Genomic DNA, 16,646 nt, shown 5'->3' with positions numbered 1-16,646 from the left:
CTCTGCAGAAAAAGAAGTTGGGCAGACTAGGGAGTGTTTTACAAGTGGATTCCTGGGATTAGAAGTCCCAGAATTGCAGTGGGCAAGGCTGGTGCTTCTTCATAGGGAAGCTCTGTGCTGTTGGGTGAGAGCCTCTCAGCCCCCACCCCCAGGGCCCAGGAACCCCAGGACCTAACCCTCAGACCCCCCCAGTGACACCCCTTGTAAGAGCCCCTGGATGTGGAGGTTGGTGTCCCAGACCTAGAGCACTGTGCTGTGTGCAGGTGGAGAGGGCGGACACCGAATAGACCAATGTAGAAGAAAGTAAAGGCACCAGTTGGCTGTTGGAGGTTTTGTATGAAGGGGAGAAAAGAAATCTCATTGGGTGCTTGCGTTTTTCTTTTCCTTCGTTTATTTTTTTTTCCTTCCTTGTAAAGATGGGCTATAGCTGACTGAGGAAAGGCAATCAGAAGAGGTATTATAATTTCTTTCTTTGAAAGGTAGAGTTACAGAGAGAGTGAGAGGCAGGGGTTAAGGGAGGGTGAGACATCTTTCAGCTGCTGGTTCACTGCCCAAATGGCCTCAACAGCTAGGGCTGACCAGGCAAAAGCCAGGAACCTGATCTTCCTTTGGGTCTTCTATGTGCGTGGCAGGGGCCAAAGCACCTGGATCATCTTCTGCTGCCTCCCCAGGTGCATTAAAAGGGAGCTGAATTGGTAGCAGAGCAACCGGGACTTGAACCGGTACTCCTATGGAATACCAGTGCTACAGATGATGAGTCAGCTTGCCATGCCACAGCATAGGCCCTAGGTGGTATAATCTTTGAAAGCAGATGCCAGAAGCTAATGTCTTTTAAAATATGCAAATATGTTTGTTTTCCATATCAAATGCTTTTAGAAAAGTCTAAAAGGGTTTCTAATTAGAAGGAAACTTCCCATCCCCCAGTCCCTGCCTCCTTACCCAGAAAATACCTGTGGCCCCAATTTATTGAGGATCCTTCAATAGCAGTTCGAATCCATGTGTTTAAGAGCCAGAACTTGGGCCCGGTGGCGTGGCCTAGCAGCTAAAGTCCTCGCCTTGAACGCCCCGGGATCCCATATGGGCGCCGGTTCTAATCCCGGCAGCTCCACTTCCCATCCAGCTCCCTGCTTGTGGCCTGGGAAAGCAGTCGAGGACGCCCCAATGCATTGGGACACTGCACCCGCGTGGGAGACCCGGAGGAGGTTCCAGGTCCCCGGCTTCGGATCGGCGCGCATCGGCCCGTTGCGGCTCACTTGGGGAGTGAATCATCGGATGGAAGATCTTCCTCTCTGTCTCTCCTCCTCTGTGTATATCTGGCTGTAATAAAATGAATAAATCTTTAAAAAAAAAAAAAAAAAAAAAAAGAGCCAGAACTTGATCTCTGGCACTCTGGCAAGGGACTCAGGCATCCTAAATAGCAACTTCACCATGCACAAAACTCCCACCCCTCTATGAGTATTCTTGCGCATAGTGTTACATACATGAACTATGAAACCTGCACCAGGATACTCACTGGAGCGCGAAGAATCCCCTAACTGCCCATCTTTGGAAATGGCTAAGTGAATAACACTTTATGACGTACCACATGATGGAATACAATGCAGGCTGTCAGTGGTATGATTCCTCAGGTACTGCTGCAAAGTCAGCAACAAGATGTATTATGAAGAAATGAGCCATTTTTATTTCTTTTGCTGCATTTTCCTATTTCTTCACTCATTTTTCTTCTGGGTTGTTGCTCTTGGGATAGCAGGAAAATGAGGCTGAGGTCTGTGATATATGTAGCAAGAATTTCCCCCCAGTTTTAGATTTCACATAGTAGTGATTGTCATTAATCTTAATCCCAAATTGCTTAAAGATTATTTTTGTTTGAAAACAAGTTGTACACTGAAGCAGGTTGGCTTTCAACTGAGCGTCCAGTCTGAATGAGTGGCCAGCCAACACTTGCCATCCTGCAGTTAGTCTTTTTACAAAATAAGGCGTTTGGGCTGCATGCATTCCTCACCTGGGCTGGGCATTGGAAGCACAGAGATGAATGATCCAGAGCAGATTGAGAGAGGGGGCGGAGAGAGAGAGAGAGAGAGAGAGAGAGAGAGAGAGAGAGAGAGAGATGAGCCCCCAAGGACATTCACCTGCTGGCAGCCCTGCTGAGAGGTTTCTCCTGCAGCTGCAACAGGGAACTGTGGCTGTGGGAGGTGAAGCAGGGACCACAGGGGAGGATGGGGCTGTGTCTTGACTGATGGGTGGGAGTTACTCTGTCCAAATAGCCAGGGTGGAGCAAGGAGGACATTGAGATAGATAAAGGAGGACTTGCCAGGCACACTGAGGAGCCCCAAGTGGCTTCCGAGCCAGGTGACAGAGACCTGCCCCTCAAGAGCTGTGGACAGCTTCTAAGCAGGGCCCAGCAAGTTGGAGTGTACTCCTCTGTCGAATAGAGGGTAGTCGGTCATACACTCGCTGGAAAATGATTGCCATGGAATTGAAGTCCCAGAAAATGCTGTCAGTTCTTCATTTGAATATCACCTAGAGGGTCATTTTAAAAAAGATTTATTTGTTTTTGAAAGGAAGAGCTGGAGCTAGAGAGAGAGAGAGAGAGAGATCTTCCATGCACCAGTTCAGTCACTGAATGTCCACTTCAAAGCCAGGATTGTTCAGATTTCCCACATGAGTGGCAGGAGTCCCAATACTTGGGCCATCCAGGACTCCAGCTCGCACTCATACAGGATGCCAGCATTGCAGACAGTGGCTTAATCCCATGTGCCACCATGCTGACCTGGATATCACTTAAATTCTAAAAATAAATGTCATCATTACCCTTGATAAGTCCCTGCACCCCGCTGAGCTCCATCTGTCCACCTGCCCTAAGTGGAGGCTGTCAGGTGTGTACACTGGTACTGCTGCTTGGGAGAACAACTCAGCAGCAGGTACACTTGTCCATATTAGCCAGTCCATCCAGGTGGTGGCGCCACCTGCTCAGGCAAGCATAAGGAGCCTTGGACGGGGCATCCAAGGCAGTACTGAATAGTGACAGAAAATGTAGACTCCATCAGCACACGTGCAAATCAGTCTATTGAGACTTACACCATCAAGAACTGTGGTGAAAATTTAAGGCCCAAATTACAGGAGTTAAGCAGGATGGCTCTGAAAAATACGACACTGAATTTAAAAAATGTTTTTTAAATTAAAGACCAAAAAACAAGTGCCAGGAGAAAAAAGTTCAGAATTGATGTTTTTCTCTCTCCAGTGAGGAGTAAGCACAGGGTGGTGCCTCACGATCTTCCAGCCATCTTGAAATCATGTTCTGTATGGCACCCAGTAATTTTTCCCACAGTTAGCATTTGTGTATCTCTCTCTTACACACACACACACACACACACACACACAAACAAACGTCATTAAGTACATGCAGCCTTTGGGTGGATGCTGTGGGGTAGGGGTGAAGCATAACACTCAGGGTCTCTCTGTGTCTGACTCCAGTGCTCTGGGAACACATGTGGGCACTCCTTGCATTTCACCTGTGTCCCTCTTGCTACTGAAGGGGCATTGGTGTGGCCTGTGAACTGACTGGAGTGCCCGGAGCACCCCTGTGGTGCTCCTAGTCTCGTCCCTCACCTCCTGCCTCCTTGTTAGTGACATTGGACCACTTATTTCATCTTCCCTAGCCTCAGTTCTTTCTCTTGAAAATGGGACAATAGTGGGTTCATTCCCATGGCTGTAGAGAGAACCAGGAAAAGCCAGGCATGAAGAGCACCTGGGTTACCCTTAATGGGGTGCCCCAGGGCTCAGAGATGGGCCCCCAGCTTAGCATCATCCTTCTTGTGGGCACGGCAGGGGTGGCAACAATCCCTTCATTGGTCTCTTGGGGTTTTTGGTGTGTGTAATAAGGAGTAGTAGGTGTTGAGTGTGTTGCAGCCATCCCTAACCATTTATTTGTGCTTTGGGAGCTCATGTGCTGCCTATGAATGATAGAGGAAGACACTCAGCCTTGAGTGTCTTGGGTGGGATGGGAGAGAACTCTTGCCATCCCCCAACTGACACAGCTGGTGAGCTATCCCCGATAAGACACTGGCCAGTTGGGTAAATCAAGAGCCTATGTGACCTTGCCAGTCAGTCTTGACTTACTAGCGCCCTCAAGGGGTCGGAGTCTTCTCTGGAGACCAACCACCTGCTCCCCAGGGACTTTTGTCTGGCCTTGGGCTGTAGCCCAGGTGGTCACCACCGCATCTGCTTCATCCTGTGACCTCCAGGGGAGGACACTGCTTGATCACAAGCCTCACTCATGCCACATCTCCTCACCCAGCACAATCCTTGGGATTCCGTTTCACTGGCAATACCTGAGGCTCGTGCTTGGGCATCGTCCTGACTGCACCTGTCCCCAGACCTGCCTCCCCAGCCCACTGCACATCTGCTGCAAGCTTCACTCAGTGGACAAAGATGGGATGGACTAGCTCAAGCCTGGCAGACTTTTCAAGCAGTGGAACACCATCAGCGTGGAAGGGAAGAGCATAGGCACTGGAGCTGGGTGGGCTGGGTTCACACCTTGCAGTGAACTAACCATGAGTAAGTTTGTTAGCTCCTCAAAGCCTTGGTGTTCTCAGATGTAAAGATAGGATAATGGCACCTTAGCTCCTAGAGTTGTTGAGAGGGTAACAAGGCAACAGACAAGAACTCAGAACAGCACCTAGGACCAAATGAAAACTCAGGGAATGCAGACGATGCTGAAGACAACGTGACCACCCCAAGCGAGATGATGGCGTAGGTCTTGCCACACTTAACTTTGTCCCTGGCTTTCCCCCTATAGCCTGACACTTCACATGTAGCCCTTGTTTAACATGAAAAAAAATAAACCTATCCATTTCTATAATGGGGGAAAAATCTCCAAGTGGGTCGAGGCAAGTGATGTATTCCAATTATGTATAAATGTTTTCAGACTACAGATCGTGACCCATTGCTGGATAATGAAGGTAATTGGTGAGTCATTTCCAGAATGTTTTTCATCAACTAAAAGAGAAAAGGAATAATTAAATGGAAAGGAAAGGATTTGAGTGTCTGGCAAGTATTAAAAGTCAATCGGGCTTTATGGAGTGCTTGTTTCTGGGTAGCGATGTATTTGCGCATGCGTGTCTGGGGATGCAGTGTCAGTAGAAGCAGCTGTTCCAGCAAGGTCCGTGGGATCCATCTCTCATGTGGCTGCTTCCTCCTTCCCTCCCATGCATGCACTGATGCACCTGTGAACGTGGCCGCTCTGTCTCTCTCCTCACAGAGACGGCCTCCCAGGGCCATCTGGATCTCACAGAGCTCATCGGTGTCCCCCTGCCATCATCAGTGTCTTTCATCACGGGCTACGGTGGCTTCCCGGCCTACAGCTTCGGGCCTGATGCCAATGTGGGCCGCCCAGCCAGGACCCTCCTGCCCCCAACCTTCTTCAGAGACTTCGCCATCAGTGTCACGGTGAAGCCCAGCAGCACCCACGGCGGCGTGCTCTTTGCCATCACCGATGCCTTCCAGAAGGTCATCTACCTGGGCTTGCGGCTCTCGGGCGTGGAGGATGGCCAGCAGCGCATCATTCTCTACTACACGGAGCCCGGCTCGCACGTGTCCCAAGAGGCTGCTGTGTTTGCGGTGCCTGTGATGACCAACAAGTGGAACCACTTTTCCCTAATGATCCAGGGAGAGGAGGTGACCCTCCTGCTGGACTGTGAAGATCAAGGCCACGTCCTTTTCCAGAGGTCTTCCCGGCCTTTGGCTTTTGAGCCCAGTGCAGGGATCTTCGTGGGCAGTGCAGGAGCCACGGGGCTGGAAAAATTCACCGTGAGTACACGTCCCACAGCCATGAGACTGGTCGTGTAGGGCTATGGGCACAAGCTCAGGCTGCAGTGACCGCCAGCCACTGTCACTATGTCCCTCTGCATCCCCACAGAAGCAACAGGTGGCAGTGGGAAGGACACGAGACCTGCAACCCAAAAACCTAGGTGCCAGCCTTGGTTTTCACCTTAGCCCATGGATCCTAGCTGGCACCCAGGATCTCATGTACTTACCTGTAAGCAAACCCAGCCTGAAGATGGCACTGTGGCATGGCAAGTTGAGCTGCTGTCCATGATACTGGCATCCCATATGAGTGCTAGGTCCAGTCCCATTTGCTGCTTTTCTGATCTAGCTCCTGTTAGTGCACCTGGGATAGCAGTGGAAGATGGTCCAAGTGCTTGGGCCCCTGTCACCACATGGGAGACCTAGATAGGATTCTAGGCCCCTGGCTTCAGCTTGGCTCAGCTCTGGCCATTTTAGAAGAGTGAACCAGCAAATGGAAGATCTCTTTGTGTAAGTGCCTCTCCCTAACTCTGCCTTTCAATAGAACCAATAAATACTTAGGAAGAAAGAAAGAAAAAAAAGGAAGGAAGGAAGGAAGGGATGGAGGGAAGGAAGGAAGGAAGGGACGGAGGGAAGGAAGGAAGGAGGGAAGGAAGGAAGGAGAAAAAGCAGTCCACAGGCCATAGAGTCAAGGGAGAGTCCCTCTGTGAAAGCGCTTGGTGGAATTTGAAGCTTTAGAAAGAAGGAATTGGAGGATTGGAGGTGTTATGTCTTTCAATGATTTTATCTTGCCATAGGTGCCAAGTGCATGGAAGCAATTTCCAAAAGGGTGGAGTAAACTAGAATTCCAGCATGAGAGGAAGCCTGTCTTTCTCCTTATAGACAGTGTGCCCTGAGAAAGATTCCACAAGACTGATTTTACTGTCAAAATGGGCCTTAATGAATAAACCATTCTTTAAAAAAAGAAGGTACTGTAACTGCTCATGTAGCCAGCACAGGTATGAACTGATACCTCATTGGTGTTCAGCATGACACCTTGGCGTGCAGCTTGGGTTGAGCTGGGGAATGGAGTTAAATATGCAGAAAGGTTTTAAAAATAGTATATTATATTAAATAAATAAATACTGTATTAATATAAATATTATATTCCATATATAAACAAATATATACTATATATGAATATCCATATATATTATCTTTATTTTATTTGGAAGGTAAAGATGCACACACACATAATGAGAAACAGCCCCCATTGACTGGTTCACCCCCCAAATGCCTGCGCCAGCTTGGGCTGGGCTAGGTTGAATCTAGGAACCAGAAACACCATCTGGGTCTCCTGTGTGGGTGGCAGGGACCCAACTACTTGAGCCGTCACCTGTTGTCTTCTGAAGTGTGCGTTAACAAGGAGCTGGATTCCAGATCTCAAGCCCAGCACTTTACATGTGTAATGTAGGCCACCCCAAGTAGCATCTTTTTAAAAAATATTTACTTATTTTTATTACAAAGTCAGATATGCAGAGAGGAGAGACAGAGAGGAAGATCTTCCATCTGATGATTCATTCCCCAAGTGAGCACAGCAGCCGATGCTGCACCGATCTGAAGCCAGGAGCCAGGAACTTCCTCCAGGTCTCCCACACGGGTACAGGGTCCCAAGGCTTTGCCCGTCTTCAACTGCTTTCCCAGGCCACAAGCAGGGAGCTGGATGGGAATCGGGGCTGCCAGGATTAGAACCAGCAACCATATGGGATCCTGGCGCATTTAAGGCGAGGACTTTCAGCCGCTAGGCCACGGCACCGGGCCCCCGAGTAGCATCTTAATCACTGTTCCAGACACTTGCTTCTCACGGACAGTTGTTAAATGTTCTCTCCAGGTGTCTCAGGGAGTTCGTGCAGGGTTGGGCAGGATTGAGGGAGGGAAGCCCCTGGCTACAGGCAAAGCTTTGAGCTGGTGGGGTTGAGGTTGGGGGACACCTACTGCAGCAGAGGGAGGCCTCTGTCAGGAACTGCCTCTGAGTAGCTGGGGACCAGGCAGGGGCAGGGGAAAGGGAGGAGAGTGGGCAGGAGGCGGCGGTGGGCCTTCATTTCCAGAAGCTGTCTCCTGAGGAAGTTCCCTGGCCCTGACAGCTTGGCTCGGCTACCTGGACGCAGCCACAGGCCATGCTTTCTCCCCAACTTCACCGTCTGCATCTCAAATCCCATCATGCTCCCCTCCACCAGCGGTCGGCCCATGGCTGTGCAAACCTGCAAACCGTGGCCTGTGGTCCCTCTGCTTCTCCCCAGGGCTCCATCCAGAGGCTGACACTGCACCCGGACCCCAGGACGCCCGAGGAGCAATGTGAAGCCGAAGAGGCATCGGTGAGTCCTGTGCCCCTGCTGTGGGCAGAGCAGGCTTGGGTGGCCGGGTGCTCAAGCCACACTTCATGCCATGCATCACGGAGCCTCTGAGGTTTCTTGGAGTTGGCAAGTACCGCCCCGGGTCCTATTTTGGGTGCTTGGCTTTCTTTCACATGTTCAAGAGCTGCAGCCCTCTCTCCGGGCGGGAGTGTCTGCCTCCCTGTCTGTGGCAGTCGGTGGCCTGGTTTCCAGGCTTCCTGCCAAGAGAAGGTGTCAGGATTCTAAAACCAACGCTGAAAGGCTCAGTCTGGGTGCAAATTCCTCTCAAAGCGAAAACACAAACCCAATTTGACTTCTATGTTGGGGAAGGGACTTATTCCTAAGCCATAGTGGGATGGTGGACCAGAAGAGAAGCAGCAAGTCCTCCCTCCTGGGTTTTCAGAGCACCTGCTAGGTGGGCTCCTGCCCCAGGGGCAAGTAGAAACCAGCTGGAAACTGTCCCCATCCTCTGACTGATCACTCACATGGCGACAGAGCGACAGAGCTAGGAGACAGAGCTAGGAGAGACAGAGACAGGGAGCCCTTCACAGCCAAAGAGCTGCTCAGCTGGTGGCGGGAAGGACAGGGAACTGGAAGCAAGACAGGGAGAAGCTGGGGCCTGTTGCAAGGTCCACAGCCCCAGGCAGAAGAACAGGTGCCAAGGCCCAGGGTGACCAGGACAAGGCAGAGTCCTAGAACCTTGGCGGACTTTTTGACTGGTGTCAATCATGGTCAAACTCCAAGCTGATTTCATTAAAGAAATATGCTGTCCCTGGGCTGGACCATCTCCCAGGCTCTACCTACAAGTGGGTTTGTCCTCCTTGGGCCTGTGATGCCTCTGCAAGATAGGAGACCCTGGTGCCGTCACATATCTCCTCATTGCCCTGATCACTGCCATTAGTAAAGTTCTGAAATCATGGCACACAGATTTCCTCAGCTGCCCTTCAAAGGCTAGGGAAGAAGATTGAGTAGCAATAAAACATCAGTCTTCAAAACTTGGGTTCCAGCGACAAAGTCAGGAAGGGGAAGAGACCCTGGACACAATGCAACGCTGACATGTCGGGGCTGGGCGTGTTTATCTGAAACATAAAATGTGGAAGGCAACAAGAGCAAGAACCAGCCATGCACACTGTGCACATGATGTCTCTCTCTCACACACACATGTGCTCAGGAATGCATGCACGTGCAAACACATGCACGCTGCACTTACGCTGTCTCCTTAGCCCAACTCTGTTGTGCACATACACACACACACACATGCACGCACATATGCACCTGACTGTGCATACTCTCCCATACACACATGTGAGCACATGAATGCATGCACACGTTGTACACCCTTGCGCACACCCAGCTCCTCCCATGGGGAATGACAGCAGGTTTCTCTGCCCTTCCTGGTGGCTGGGCTCCATGGAACATGTTCTCTGTGCCCAACGTCGGGCACGGTTTGTCTCTACACAGGCATCAGGAGAGACCAGCGGGCTTCAGGAGGCAGACGGGGTCGCAGAAATCTTAGAAGCCATCACCTACACGCAGGCACCGGTGAGTGCTGGACTGCTGGCTTTGTGGTCTCTCCTTGCAGGTCCGCTGATGTCCTCGCTTGCCCATCTGGTGAGGTCAGGAGGGCACTGGCCAATAGGCATTCAGCCTACACCCCAGGTGGACTGGAATGCCAGCAACCTTGATGCTGCATGTGGCCTGTGACCACAGGAGGCCTGTCTTGAGGTGCTGCTGTGTGTTGTGGCTTCCCAGCTTTGAACCCCAGCTACTCCTTCCTCCCCATGGTGGTAATCTCTATGGCCTAGATGCGCAGGGCTGTTGCAAGGGCTAACACAAGTCTCAGCCCAGTGTCTGGCTCAAGGGCGGTGACCTTGAATGATGACCACTCCTTTGCTGCCTCAGCTCCAGGCTGTAGTTCTGAGAGTGAAGCCAAGGTCCCAGGCTCTGGCAGGCCACAGGGTCCTCGTGCCCCATGGGAAAGGCAACCTCCCTCAGTGCCCAAGCCTCCTCCCTCCTGGGAAGGCGCCCATGGTCCAGATGGTTTGGAAATTTCTGAGTCAGATGGGGTAAACGCCGAGGAGGCCAGTTTTAATGGGAACAGCAAGCAAGGCCTGAGTTGCTGAGCCCAGAAAGCTCTTCTCTCCAGAGAGAGATGCCAGCAACCCGAAGGGGCTCCCTGAGGGACAGGTGAGGGGAGTGAGGTTTGAGAGCATGACATGATTCCAAGAATAGGAGTTGGGCAGGTGCTTGGGATGGGAAGAGGAATGAGAATAGGAGGGAAGCTGGAATGTCCTGGTACCAACTGGGCGCCTGGCACTTGGGTCTGTGTATTTACAAGCACGCTGCAAGGAGCAGACATGAGCTTCACAGTGTAGAAGTGGAGACAGGTTCCCAGGAGGGCAGTGACTCAAGCCTAGCCCGGCCTTCCCCTGGACAGGTTCAGGTACAAGGGCCAGATATGAGGACACGGGTCAGCCAGGAAGGGTACAAATCCAAAGAGAGTCTGGAGAAATGAGAAAGAAACCGTTCATTGATGACATACTGGACTCAAAGACCACGGGGCACCCAGAGGTCATGGGCAGCCAGAGGTCATGGGGCATCTCGAGGCCTGGGGCACCCCACATACTTTCTTTCCTGAAGCCTCTGCCCCACTTTGCTTGGCACAGATCACTGTTCACTGAGTGTGTGGATTCAAACGCCACCATTTTCTAGTGGTTGACCTTGAGCCAGTCACTTCACCTCCCCAAGCCTTGGCTTTATTTTCCATAATGACAGAGCATCCATGGGGCCAGTGTGGGACTTAGATGAGGGTCCCCTGTGACACATGTGGGCCAGTTTGGCATGTGGCAGCGGGCGATGAGTGCCAGCTGGGTGGTCACTGCCAACTAGTAGGGTTTGCCGTGAGGCTGAAGGAATGCATAGTCATACGTGGCCTCAGTGCCAGCACAGTGTGGATGTCTTATGCCTCCTGGGTCCGCTTCCTGCCCCTTGCTGCTTGCTCAGCTGGCGGCTGAGCCTGACCACCATGCCAACTCCCTGTGGCTGCCCTTGATCTCTAAGAGGTTCCCCCTGGGCTGTGGCCCTGCCCCCTTTCCCTGTTATCTTGTCACTTCTGGTCATCAGACCCACCCACCCACCTCTGTTCCACCATTCCTGCTCTCCCAAAGGTTTCCACCTCCAAATCCAGGACCCAGAAGCTTGTCTCCAACAAGAGTGTCAGGAGCCCAAGGACTCAGGCCATCCTCCACATACTACTTTCCTAAATGTACTAGCAGGGAGCCGAATCAAAAGTAGAGCAGCTGGGACTTGAACTGGAGCCCCTAGAGGATGCCAGAGTCACAGGTGCTGGCTTAGCCCCCTGCACCAATTCTTGGCAAGTTTTATCTTATGCTGAATTTATTGAATTAGACTTAGCTTCCCTCTGGTTAGCCCTGGGTATGCAGCCAGGCACCCGTGAACGTGTGTGTGTGTGTGTGTGTGTGTGTGTGTGTGTTAGGGGAGCCACTTGTCTGTCCTCCATATTCGGCTTCAGTAGGCTGCAGTGAGGACTCTGTATTGACAAAAGTTCCGGGTGATTCTCACCAAGGATGGGGCCTCTCAGCCACACCCAATGGCTCAGGGCTGCCTGAATTCGCCAAGCACCCGCTCCCCTGCACCCAGGCCTCCTGCAGTTCTGTGTGCCCGGAGAGCCTGCCCTGCTTCAGCCTGGCAGTTCCTATTTGTCCTCCAAGATCCAGTGCATGTCCTCTCCCTAGACACCATTCCCACCACCCACTCCTTCCGCCTCTCCTTTCCCTCTGCCGTCCTCTGTGTCATATTAATGCACAGGTGGCTGGGTCTGGGTTCTTTCCCCAAGTTCTGCAGTTTGAGGAGAGGCACATGGTCATGTCTGTTTATTTCTGTATTCCCAGGGCCCTGCCAGGGACCCTGCATACAGCAGCACAGCAGCAAATTGGTACTGAATGAGTAAGTCTGATTGCATGAATGTGAGTGTAGGCTCAGCAGGCACAAGGCTGTTAATCACTTCAAAAGTTTTAAAGCCTTAAAACTTGGCATTCCCGTTTTTGAATTTATTTTGTTTGTCAGAGAGAGAGGAAGAAAGAAGGGGGGGGGAGATAGAGGTGGGGGGAGAGAGAAGGAGAGAGAGACCTCCCACATGCTGGTTAAATCCACAGATGCTGGTACCATTTGGAACATGTGCATCCCCTATCAATGCCTGGGCTCAGTCCTGGCTCCGCTTCTGATCCCAGCTTCCTGTTAATGTGTACCCTGTGAGGCACAGGTGATGCCATGATGATATGATGACCCCTTGCAAGGAGGGAGAGAAACATCCAGGACTGGAGTCCTTACCTGCCCTGAAAGATATCATCCTCGAGGGGTGAAATGCATATGTCCCAACTGGCCCTTTCCAAAGCCCCTGCTCAGCAGGTGCCTGCTCCTTGGCCCATGACTGCCTGGCTCCTGCTTCAAAGGTTTGTTCAGTGCAATCCCTGGTCTCCCAACCTTTGTCTCACCTGCCCTAATCGAGACTCCTACCACCTCTGGGTCAGATCCTCTAAAATCCACAGCTGACCATGCTACACCCCAGCTTCATGGCCCATGGCTGCTGTCAGCTGCCCCTGGGCCCTCTGGGTAAAGGACAAACCCTCCTTCATCCTGCCTCCCTAGACTCTGTCTTGCTGCTTCTCCACCCAACCCTGGGCTCAAGCGGTCCAGCACCAGCCTCCCACATCCCCCACCCCTGGTTTTGAAACTTTGCTTGCCTTTCGAGGCCCAGGCCTCTGAGGCCTCCCCTCCCACACTGAGGCTATTTTTTCTGTTGTTCATCTGCACTTGCACAGGTTCTTGTGCTAATGAGTATGAGATGTGTGTGTGCACAAGCAATAAAAGCATGCCGAGCACTCCTATGCCTTAACCTCTTGAAGTCACCCCTAGTGTCCCCCTTTCAGTCCACACAGCTTAGCAATGTGAGCAAGACCTAGGATAGTACCCAAGTCTGGCAGTGAGAAACAAATCTTCTTGACCCCAGTCCATCATCGGCCAGCAGGAGCATTCGTCCACCTGTAGCTCCTGCTCCTGACTCTTCCCAGGAACAATGGCTGAGACTCTTCCGGACTGTCAGCCCTGAGTCTCCTGAGACCTGGGTGTCGGGTGACGCTGTGCTCTTTGGGGCCACATCTCTGAAGTGCTGTAAAGGTGGTTGAGTCACTGATTCACTTTGGACAAACTTTATGGATGCTGGAGGTTTCCTGGGAAGTAAGTCGGTGCTCCTTTGTTTTTCAGAGTTGCTTACCTGGCCTTCGCTAAGTGCAGCCCGACTCATTAATTCATCCCTTCATTCCTTCCTTCTGTCTTCTAGCAGAGCCTTTACTCAGCCCTCCTCTGTGCTGGCCTGGGATTCAGAACTCACAGAATGTGGTTCACCAGCTCAGGGAGGTGGGCAGTCTCATGCTAATGAGCAGGTGTAAATGACCTTGGACTATGTAATGTATGCTCTGAGGATGTGTTGCGTTTTTCCCCCTGCTTTACTACCAAGCAAACCCTGTCTAGTGTTGGTTGTTTTCTCTTTTCAGCCTCAAGAAGCCAAAGTTGAACCCATCGATGCCCCTCTGGTTCCAACCTCTCCAACAGAGGACACGGAGCTCTCTGGTGAACCCACACCCGAGGGCACTCTGGACACTGCTAACTTCAGTGTTGTCCTACACGGCAGCCCCGAGCCAGGCAAGTCATGTGTGGCCTTTCACTGAGTGACAGTAGTAACTCCAGCCCAGGCCATGCTCCAAGCATCTCTCTTACCCTCCTTCAGATGCCAGTCACTCTCTCCCTATAGGTAGGAGGAGGGCATCAAGTCACACGGGAGCTGAGAACCCCAGCCAAGGACAGGTGGCTCACAAACATCGCAGGTCTTGGGTCTTGGACCCTTGAACTTTAAACCCCTAAATCCCACCCCTTGCGGGGTGGACACAGTAGTCACTGCTTTCTGAACATCTACCATGTGTCTAGGGACAATGCAATGCCCCTCCAATGCCAGTGTTGACCACACACGCTGTGTATTTCCATGTAGAAAATTCTGGCACTCGGAGCCTGCAGCCCGGGACTGACTGCACGCCACCACCTCACCCTTGCTGACCTCTAACCCCCAACTGCCTGACTCTCAGAGTCCCGGGTCAGCTGATGATGATGGTGGCTAGAGAATGCAGGGGCTTCTCTGGTCATCCAGCCAGTCCGGGGCAAGCCCTGAGCGGCCCTCAGTGCTCCCTGCCCAGCGTTCTGGCCTCTCTCTGTTCTCCTTTTCCCCATGTACAGAAGCAATGCCAAAAGCACAGAGGTCAAACCCAGTCCCTTAGGCAGTAGCTGGACATGTGCCTAAGGCTCATGATGGCCAACCTTTGCTTTCCATTTGGACTACAGTCACCGTCAAGGCCAGAACATGGAGACGCAGGAACAAGACACGTTCTTGCAACAGTATTCCCTAGTGACAGAAGCAACGAAAGCTCCCATAGCAGGGATCGCGCAGGGAAACTGTCTCATCACACACACATGCACACACAAACACACAGCACTGGCTTTGGCAACGAATTGGTGACCCAGGGACCTGCAATGGTACATCCCACCAAAAGCACCGATGCCCAAACTGCATGCTAGGACCTGACTTCTTGATTTCTGGTTTCTAGACAGCCCTGTAGGGCACTGCACATGTGTCTTAGACTCAGTAGTTGCAATGGGCTTGCACATGCTCTCAGCAGTGGTCTCTGGGTGATAGGATAATGGGAATAGTTTCAATTTGCTTATAAATTTGCATTTTATAAGTTGCCTATGATATTTATCATGCTTGATGCAGTGAGTTGCTGAATACCTCTCTAAGCAACTAGAGAAGTCTGTAAGTAAGAGAAGGCACAGGGGAATGAATAGGACACCTGAGTAATTATTTAAATTAAGCCATAATCCATCCAAGGAATTGGGATTAGGGGAGAGTTGCACATCTTGGGGGGCAGGCAGCCTGCTTAGGCCTGGGCTGGCTGCTCAGCATTTGCCAGCTTTGGCTGTGGCTCCTGCTCGCTTCTCAGATACACAGCAGGTGTGAGGGTGCTCCTGGCGCAGAAGAGGTTCTCCGGACTTAACCCCCTGCACTGCATCCCTAAACTGGCTGCTGACATAGCACCCCCTGGTGGTGAGAGCCGGGAGGGCCACCAGCACAATGCATAAATGTATAGACACACATCCCGACGTATGTATGTGTTCTATGTTTTAATAATTATTATGTCATGTGACCATGATATGGAATCATGGTGTATAATGATAAAATATGCTCATATATAAGGTTTCTTCCTTTTGATCAATCAGATCCATCCTGATACTGAACATTTATTGCTCTCCTTGGTGCCTTTCTTGCATGAATTTACAATCCATGAACAAAACAGCCCATAAGGTGGGAGTGGTGAGGATGCCCCATTTATAGAAAATGACCTTGGGGCTCAGGTGAAACCACCTGCCACAGGTCACCTTTCTGGTCAGCGGCCAAGCTGGGCCACAGGCCAGGAGGAGGTGCCAGAGCTCATGATGGCAGCTGTCTTTCCAGACTACCTTGCCAAACACTGTGTTACAACTTGCCCCTTTTGTTCTCAGTTTGGCATTGTGGGGTCACAAGTACCTTCCAAGATGACAGGTGATGCAGAATGTGGTTGTTAATGACAGAATGCCTACCTCCCACAGGGTCTGGGGAGATCCTGAATGACACGCTGGAGGGACTTCCTACTGTGGGTGGTGACCCTACCACTGACATGGGCTCAGGGGCCGGGCCCTTCCTTGGTGTCACTGCAGGAGAGGTGAGTGAATGGGAGATTTCACTGCATAAGTCAGTGGTAAGCTTGGGTGCTTATTTCAAACTTGACTGTGACCTTACCTGGCACCGTGGGGAACCATTACCAAGGCCACCCACCTCTGTGTGGTACAGGAGGAGAGAGGTTCCTGAACTCCACAGATGTCTCTGGAAATGCCCCAGGACAGGTGGAGGAATGCATGGAAACCATCCAGCCTGTCCCACCATGAAGATGCAAAGCCTCACCAGCCTTGTGAGTTCCTGCAAGAAAGAAGACAAATATTTGCAGGTGCATCCAGGCTATTGCCTGGTCGTCTCCTTTTGCACCTGCCAAGTTTGAAATACTGAGTGGGGTTGGATGCAAAGCAGAAGCAAATGAAATTTTCTCACAAATCCCCTGCTCAAAACCCACAAGGCCAGTTCGCCGCTCCACTCTTTTCTGAATTCAAACACAGGCAGCTCTCATTCACAGCAATCCTGGTCAGTAACTGGTATCAGACTAGTTCCACAGGTATTTTAAAAGTTTCAGACGGGGCTTCCAGCCCCTGTCACTGGGTGCCCTGATGCTCTCAGGCACTGTCCATCTCAAGAGGGTTTTGCCAACACCCTTGGGACTGAATGCATCTTTCTGCCCAGTGACAGGAGGGACA

The 16,646-nt window shown here is 51.5% G+C and overlaps 1 protein-coding gene across 1 annotated transcript in view; it reads left to right on the top strand.

Annotated features, from left to right (window-relative positions):
• Positions 1-16,646, top strand: part of COL15A1 (collagen type XV alpha 1 chain) — a 98,470-nt gene that overhangs the window by 30,428 nt on the left and 51,396 nt on the right. The window contains exons 3-7 of the mRNA XM_058672867.1: positions 5,261-5,808; positions 8,085-8,159; positions 9,639-9,719; positions 13,751-13,898; positions 15,891-16,003. Coding sequence (XP_058528850.1) covers positions 5,261-5,808; positions 8,085-8,159; positions 9,639-9,719; positions 13,751-13,898; positions 15,891-16,003 — 965 coding nt within the window. The remainder of the gene's footprint in view (positions 1-5,260; positions 5,809-8,084; positions 8,160-9,638; positions 9,720-13,750; positions 13,899-15,890; positions 16,004-16,646) is intronic.

Source organism: Ochotona princeps, chromosome 14, assembly GCF_030435755.1.
Source record: "Ochotona princeps isolate mOchPri1 chromosome 14, mOchPri1.hap1, whole genome shotgun sequence".
NCBI lineage: Eukaryota > Metazoa > Chordata > Mammalia > Lagomorpha > Ochotonidae > Ochotona > Ochotona princeps.
Note: the sequence above shows the minus strand (reverse complement) of the source record. Positions and strands in the feature narration are given on the sequence as shown.